Here is an 8,405-nt window from a genome sequence, read left to right as displayed (position 1 = left end):
ATTGATATTATTTCTGTTATTAGACAGTTGGACAGATTTATTTAAAGGTGATTGCCGTTACTGTATTCATGAATACATGTGAATACATGCTCGTATAGCTGAAATGCCCTAATATTTAGGCACTTTTTGTTGCTATATTCGTGAATACAATATCGCGAATACACTACCATTATAAATAAATAGTAGCTATAAAAAGTAATTATTTATATGATAACTATAATAAGTCAATAGCCACTAAATAAGTGGTTTCTGAAAATTACTCTTTTATTTATTTTAGTGATCAAACAAATATGTTTATGAAAAGAAAACAGATATTTATTTTATTTTATAGGGAGGAAAGTCTACCAAACCTACCACAAAGAAGAAACAAGAGAGAGTTCCTTGAATGTAAAGAGAGAGGAAGAATAGGAGAAGTGATCAGCCCTCGCGAGCTTAGAGGCTTTCAAACTATTTGATACAGTTCAGTTTCAAAGGTTCATTCTTTTCCCAGTCTCTTCTTATTTTCTGCTTCTTTTTTTTTAATCCAAATAACAATTTTGCAAATTTCGCAATTGTTTAATCTTATGGATTTGTTGTTAACAGTGGTTTAGTGCCTTTAAATACCAACTCTTTTTTTTTTTCCTGAAAAAGTTTCAATTTTCATTTTTCTTGATGGGTTTTTTGGTTATTTCTGTTTTGTTATCTGAAATTTGAACAAGTAGTATGTGTTGAAAACTAAAGAAAACTTATGCAGAGAGAAGAAATATGAAGGAGGAACTCAAAAATGATTTTATTGAAGCGAATATGGCTATATATAGCCTTACATAACAGACGTCTAAAACTAAAACTATGTTTCCTAGAGTCTAACAAATTCTGATGACGTGAAGAACTCGATAATCAAAGAACTCTAATAACTCGATAAACAAAGAACTCTAATAACATTAGGAAGCTAAACACTAAAAGACTCCTAACAATTCCTCCCTTAAACTGAAAGCTATGAGCACTCAGTTTATCTTAGACTTAAAACAAACTCCCAGCAATTCTCGCAACTTCAAGAAGACATCCAGCCTGAGGGGTTTAGTCATCACATCAGCTAATTGTTCCTTTGTACTACCGCAGTAAACCAATTCCACAGTGCCATCTTTTGTGAGTTCTCGCAAGAAGTGAAAACGCACATCTATGTGCTTGCTGCGACCATGCATAACTGGATTTTTTGAAAGTTTAATTGCAGAACTATTATCACAGTGAATAATAGATGTCTTGCCTTGATTAGGATCCAACTTTTCTAATACCCTCTTCAACCAAACAGCTTGGCATGCACATGAAGCAGCAGCTATAAATTCTGCTTCTGTAGTAGATAAGCTCACTACTGGTTGTTTCTTTGAAGACCAAGATACTGCCCCTGAGCTCAATAAAAACACATAGCCTGGTGTGCTTTTTCTATCTTCCAAATCGCCAGCATAATCGCTATCAGTGTAACCAACAAGTTCATCATCTCCTCCCTTCCTGTAAAATATGCCAAACTCAACTGTCCCCTTTAAATACCTTAACACCCTTTTTGCCGCCTGTAAATGAAGTTCAGTGGGATTCTCCATATATCTGCTAATAAGGCTCACCACAAACATCATATCCAGTCGAGTTGCGGTGAGATACATGAGACTACCTATAATTTGCTTATAATAAGTCTTATCTACCTTGATCCCGTCCGCATCTTTCATAAGCTTAAAGCCAGGAACAATTGGATTATGGACAAAATTACTTTTATCCATCCCAAACTTTTGCAGTACCTCCAATGCATATTTCTTTTGAGTAATAAAAATTCCATCTGATCTTTGATAAACTTCCAAACCAAGGAAATATCTCATTCTTCCAAGGTCTGTCATGTCAAACTCATGCTTCATCGAACCTTTAAATTCTGCAAACATTAACTCATCATTCCCAGTAAATATAAGATCATCAACATATAAACTTACAATTAATATTTTGCTATCTTTACTTGTCTTGATGAACAATGTATGCTCGTAGTCACACTTTTCAAAACCTTCCTTCATGAAATAGGCTTCTATGCGGCTGTACCAAGCTCGCGGCGCCCATAAAGTGCCTTTTTAAACTTATATACTTTCTGTTCATTTTCCCTCTGCCCATAACCACAAGGTTGTTCCACAAAAACATTTTCATGCAATTCTCCATGTAAAAATGCAGACTTTACATCTAACTGGTACAGAGGCCATCCTCTTAGAGTTGCAAGCGCAATTACCAATCGAATTGTCTCCATACGTGCCACAGGTGCAAATACTTCTGTATAGTCTACCCCATGTTGTTGGGCATATCCCTTCACGACAAGCCTAGCCTTGTATTTAGTTACTTCTCCATTTTCATCAAATTTTGTTTTATAAATCCACTTAACTCCAATTTTTTTCCCTCCTTCAGGCAAATCTATTAATTCCCATGTACCATTTTTTTTTATTGCTTCCATCTCGACGTCCATGGCATGCTGCCACTTTTCATTATTCACGGCATCTTCAAAGTAAATAGGATCAGTATTAGTGGCTGCAAACATAACCATATCACTTTCTTATTCTGAGATGGCGTCACCTATTTCATAGTCTTGCATCCAAATCGGTGGTAGCCTAGTCCTCTGTTGTATCGAAGTAGAGGATTGATGGTCTAAAGACAAAGGGTCAGAGGAAGGTAGTATTTCCTCTGTTTCTTCCGAACCAGGTTCATTATCTTCCCTTATATCGGTGACAGGAACTGGTTGAGCTGCTTCCTCTTCACGTTGAGCTTCTTCGTCGTCATGTTCATCCCATTCCAGGTCACACATAATTATTTTTTCATGCTTGTTATCCCAATCCCAGCTCTTGTCTTCTTCAAACATGACATCCTTGCTTATAATGATCCTTTGTGAAATTGGGTCATAAAGTCTATAAGCTTTTGATTGCTCACTGACTCCCAACAAAATACAACACAAACTCTTATCATCTAGCTTTGATCTAGTATTATCAGGCGCATGAACATGAGAAAGGCACCAAAAAACTCTAAAGTACTCAACTGAGCGCTTGTATCCACTCCATGCTTCCTCTGGTGTCTTATTTTTTACTGCCAATGTCGGACTCCGATTCAAGACATGGACTGTCCAATTGACTGCTTCAGGCCAAAAAGTCTTGGGAAGTTTCTTCTCTGATAGCATGCTACGAACCATATTCATAATAGTTCTATTCTTTCGCTCCGCGACCCCATTTTGTTGTGGCGTTGTCAATTGTCTCTTTATTCCATTCTCATCACAAAAGCTAGAGAATTCTTGTGAAGTGAATTCTCCTCCCCGATCTGTACGAAAGCCTCTAATAAAAGAATTCATCTCTTTTTCAACGTGAGTCTTAATTCTTTTTAAAATAGCAAAGGCTTCAGACTTCTCAGTCAAAAAATAAACCCATAATTTTCAGGCCAAAAAGTCTTGGGAAGTTTCTTCTCTGATAGCATGCTACGAACCATATTCATAATAGTTCTATTCTTTCGCTCCGCGACCCCATTTTGTTGTGGCGTTGTCAATTGTCTCTTTATTCCATTCTCATCACAAAAGCTAGAGAATTCTTGTGAAGTGAATTCTCCTCCCCGATCTGTACGAAAGCCTCTAATAAAAGAATTCATCTCTTTTTCAACGTGAGTCTTAAATCTTTTTAAAATAGCAAAGGCTTCAGACTTCTCAGTCAAAAAATAAACCCATAATTTTCTGCTAAAATCATCAATGAATGTGAGCAGATACCTCTTTTTGCTATTAGATATAGGCTTGATCGGACCACAGATATCAACGTATATTAGTTGTAGAGCTTGTGAAGCTCTCCAATTGCTCTTCTTTGGAAATGGATCACGTTGTTGCTTTCCCACCAAACAGTCTTTGCATATTTCAGAGGAGACTTGAGTTGCGGCAAACCATGCACCATGCCTTTTTGCTGAAGAATTTGTAAGCCTTTAAAGCTTAAGTGTCCATACCGACAATGCCAAAGTTGCACTGCATCTTCTGTAATAGTATTGAAACAAGCATATGTTATTGGTCGAGATACAGCATGCACGACAAACATCCTGTTTGAAGTCATTTGTGTCTCCATAATTGAGCCTCTGTCAGAATGATACACCTTACATTAACCACGTTGAAACAAAACATCAAGCCCCTTTTCTTGTAACTGTCCAATACTCAATAGATTATTTTTCAGTTCTGGTACATAAAACACACTTGTGATAACCTGTGTTGTTTCCTTCACCTGAAGCCTTATATTTCCCTTTCCTATTACACTCAAGCTTAAATTGTTACCCAACTTCACCGAATCTCTAAAACTTCCATCAAAATCGTAAAAATATTCTTTCTTTCCGCACATATGATTACTGCATCCTGAGTCAAGAAACCATGTGTCTTCATTGTTAGCATCACCTGAATCAACATACGCCATCAACAACATATCTCCATGAGTTTTTGCATAATTGGCCGCTTTTTATTTTTGTGGACACTCCCATTGAAAATGTCCAAGCTTATGACAGTTGTAACACTCCACTGTAGCTTTGTCAAATCTGCCTCTTCCCCTTCCACGACCTCCCCTTCCAAAGCCTCGACCTCTTTCACCAGATTGTTTTCCATGAGCAATCTTTAAGGCTTGTTCATCTGCAACTGGAGAGCTCATGCGTTGTTCATGCACAAGCAGACTGCTTTGCAACTCATCAATAGTTATCGTGCTTGTATCCTTGGATTCCTCAATGGAACATACAACATAATTGAACTTGGGAGTCATGGATCTCAAGATCTTTTCCACGACCCCTGCATCTCCCTTGTCTTCACCATTTGCTTTTAACTTGTTAGCAATGGTGAGAGTTCCAGCAAAAAACTCATTCACGGTTTCCCCTGCTTTCATGTGCAGAATTTCAAACTCTTTGCGAAGAGCTTGCAATTGTGCTCTCTTAACTCATGTATTACCCTGATATTTCTGCTTCATAGAATCCCATATATTCTTTGCGGTCTCCTTTTTCAGAACTGTTTCTAAGACTGAACGATCTAATGCTTGAAACAGAAAGTTCTTTGCTTTCAAGTCTTTCAATCTTTGATCATCAATGTTCTTCTTCTGTGCATCAGTCATATCTTCTGTTGCTGCAGGAATTCCATCCTCCACGAGGCCCCAATATTCCTTTGATCATAGGAAATTCACCATAAGCATCGCCCAATGATCATAGTACCCATCAAACTTCGGTACTGCCGGTTGGACAAATGAACTCTCTGGTGTCATATTTGGATTGCCAAACACTTAGAAGACTGCGACTTCTTACGCCGTGACAAGGCTCTGATACCAAATGTTGAAAACTAAAGAAAACAGAAGCAGAGAGAAGAAATATGAAGGAGGAACTCAAAAATGATTTTATGAAACGAATATGGCTATATATAGCCTTACATAACCGACGTCTAAAACTAAAACTATGTTTCCTAGAGTCTAACAAATTCTGATGACGTGAAGAACTCGATAAACAAAAAACTCTAATAACATTAGGAAGCTAAACACTAAAAGACTCCTAACAGCATGTTGGGTCTCAACGAATGTTGGAGTAATGAGCTCAACAGAAAAAAAAATGATCGATAATATTTTCCGGAATGAAAAGCCATTTGTTAAAGATTGAAATAATGTTAAGAGTTTCAGATAATGTTTTGATGATATTTGAGTAGTAAAGATTTATAATAATGTCTAAGTGTTGGTTGAAGAGAGCATTCATATGAGGTTAAGAGTTGACATAGTCGTGAAGAAATATGACTGCTGTCCATAAGTAAGAGAAGTCATTTTTACCTTCTGGTGGAAAAAAGTATGATTGAAGTATATTTTCTGGCAATCAAACACCAAAAAATGACTTATGTTCTAGAAAATATTTTCTCGTCGCATAGGCGATGCTACTACTTTAATAGGAATGAATATTAGGGTGGAAGAAAGCACATAAAAGCCAGCACATTCCTAATAGCCTCTGCATTTGATAAGTTAATCGCTTAGGTAGGCTATCAACTATTCCAGCAGAAAGGGAAAAGCTTATTTGTATATTTTCTTCTCGCTCTAACATTGAAAGGCATGCGGGAACTTGACTTAAAGAAGACTGTATCGTTTTGTGGTTTCTCCACATTACTTTGAAGGGGACGTGGTTTCAAGTTTTGCAGCAAATTGCTTTCTCTATTTCCATCTCTAGAGATTACTGGTTTAGCTCGTGCATTTGTTCTAGGTTTAGCTTAACAAGTTTTACTGTTCTTCGGAACAAGAATGAAAGTTATGTGCTCCTGTGGACTTTGCTTGACATTTGCTGGTTCTGATTTAACGGAAATTCAATCATTTTTCTCCAAGGTCAGCTAAGTCTAATTTTTCTTTAGTAGTACCTATGCTAGTTGCCTTTTCACTTTAACCCTTGACCGTCTATGTCATTCGCTTGTGTTTCTATTTGACTGAGTAGGGGGGTAAACAATATGAACTTCCTGTGATTGTTTATCTGGCTCAGTGGCAGGATAGAGTTGGGGCTATACTTGCAATTCTTGTCAAGGCTTCTTTTCTGTATACTCTTATCACAATACAACCTCTTTGCCTTCTTACTTCATTGTACAAAATAGCGAAAATAATTACAACTGCAGAAGTCAACTTTTGAGTTCTGCTGTACAGACTTTGTTATTTGAAATACCATTATCTACTGGGAAGATGGAGATGGGCTCTGGAGAAGAGCGCGCTCACTGGAGCGTCTTTGATAAGGTTAAAACTATTCCTGCTACACCTGAAGCACTAATGGCTCAGATAAACAGTGCCATATCTGCGCTTGAGTATGCTCGTGCTGCAGCTTTGTTGCAGTCCCCATGTACCCCAATCTCCAACAAGAAGAATTCATCAAGAAGTGCGAATCCAGCATATGATGCTCGAGGGGCAGATGAAGCTTATAGGGCAGGTTTAGCTGCCATGGCTGCTGGGAAGCCTGAAAAAGCTGTCAATTCTTTGAATGTTGCCCTTTCCAAATGCCCCCCTGAGAAGACTTGTGCTGTTGCTAAGATTCAATCGCTTATCTCAGTTATATCCAAACCTCAGAAGTCTTCCAAATGAGCTATTGCCACCTCTTCCATCTAACTTTTGGTATTACATATTGCAATTGTTCCTTCCATGAAACTACTACTCTTGCATTTTTTCTTTATCTTTGTTAAGTGTTTCTCCTTCATTACTTCCAAAGTTGATGCGTTTGCACGTAACATAATCTTTTGTGCTGTGATCCAGGCGTCACTTGTCATTGATTGGTCCAGTATGTTGGCCCCTGGAAGTAGGAGATGGTGGGTTGTTTGGTCCAGTTGTTTCCTCCTCTACTAGCCGAGGGTCTATCGGAAACAGCCGAGACGTAGGGGTAAGGTTTGTGTACACACTATCCTTCCCAGATCCCACCCATGGGATTATACTGGGTATGTATGTTGTTGTTGTTGTTGTTTCCTCCTCTACTGCTTTATTGTACTTGATTGCAAAAAACTTAAGAAGATGAATAATTTTACTGACTTGGATAGATGGGGCTTGTTCAGACGCCCCAGATTCGACGTTGTCTGCCTTGGCATCATGGTTTGCTGATTGATCAATCGAAACTCTGAATTGGAATCACCACCACGGCCACTGCCCGTTGATTCAGTGCTTCAGAACTCTGCATATTACTAAAGTAATTAGCTATTGGAGCAATCCAAATGATGACCATTGCTTAAAGCCCCCAAATCCACAAGAAAACATTGATAGATTGGGTCAATTATCCTCTCTGTCCTCCTTTACTTTGTAGCAATTTGTTTTGTTTTCTTATATCTGAAATCCTGTGCTAATCAATAAGCATATATCTCTAAGCTTGGGTGCAAAAAGAAATCAAATTTTGCTTCCAATCCATATATATGATCTCAAGGTTACCAGGAGATCGCTCCCATGCTTGTATCTATACAGGAGGGATACAACTTTATACTACTATTGTCTGCTCACAACTATGGACAAATTCAGCAGACATTTGGCCTGTCATAGAGGATTCAACCTTTCCTAAAGCTGAAAATTGTCACACACTCAATGTGTGTGTTGCTAATTGTCTTTGAATAAAATTCTAAAAATCAAAGTGGGCAAATATTACCAAGATATTTTCAAGAAAAGTGAAGAAAGGAAATATGAGACAACGAGCTAGAATTGGGCGAGTGAAGTGTAGTGGAGATATCAAGCGACTTTTGAAATTTAGCCCTACAGTATATTATTATTAGAAGGGACATGAAAACAAATTTCGGTTTAAACCTGATGAAGACCATGGTACTTATAAGATATTATAAGATATTGGGTGTGTTATTGATAACTAGAAATCGGGGGATGCACTATGATGTGCATATTTTTCAAATACTTTTAAATTTTTTACTATTATTTAACATAAAT

General features: G+C 37.6%; 1 protein-coding gene across 6 annotated transcripts; it reads left to right on the top strand.

The window, feature by feature from the left end:
• The first annotated feature begins 314 nt into the window (after positions 1-314).
• On the top strand, positions 315-7,883 carry LOC107764700 (uncharacterized). Of its 6 annotated transcripts, none has more exons than XR_012702073.1 (4): positions 316-473; positions 6,648-7,106; positions 7,245-7,423; positions 7,538-7,883. XR_012702073.1 is itself a non-coding variant. In XM_075236934.1 (4 exons), the coding sequence occupies exon 3, from the start codon at positions 6,684-6,686 to the stop codon at positions 7,074-7,076; it is 393 nt and encodes a 130-aa protein (XP_075093035.1). In that variant the 5' UTR covers positions 323-473; positions 5,120-6,338; positions 6,490-6,683; the 3' UTR covers positions 7,077-7,106; positions 7,245-7,843. The 6 variants fall into 6 exon arrangements, 3 of the variants coding, with proteins under 3 accessions (XP_016438788.1, XP_075093034.1, XP_075093035.1); XR_012702074.1 differs by having other exon boundaries at positions 7,523-7,883; XM_075236934.1 differs by adding an exon at positions 5,120-6,338 and having other exon boundaries at positions 323-473; positions 6,490-7,106; positions 7,245-7,843.
• The last annotated feature ends 522 nt before the right edge of the window (positions 7,884-8,405 follow it).

This window comes from Nicotiana tabacum, chromosome 18 (assembly GCF_000715075.1).
Source record: "Nicotiana tabacum cultivar K326 chromosome 18, ASM71507v2, whole genome shotgun sequence".
NCBI classification, from domain to species: domain Eukaryota; kingdom Viridiplantae; phylum Streptophyta; class Magnoliopsida; order Solanales; family Solanaceae; genus Nicotiana; species Nicotiana tabacum.
The sequence above is the reverse complement of the archived record's forward strand: the minus strand, read 5'-3'. Positions and strand labels throughout refer to the sequence as shown.

What these genes read in the sequence shown, in the direction of transcription:
- LOC107764700 (XM_016583302.2), top strand. Translation starts at nt 6,684, where the DNA reads ATGGAGATGGGCTCTGGAGAAGAGCGCGCTCACTGGAGCGTCTTTGAT.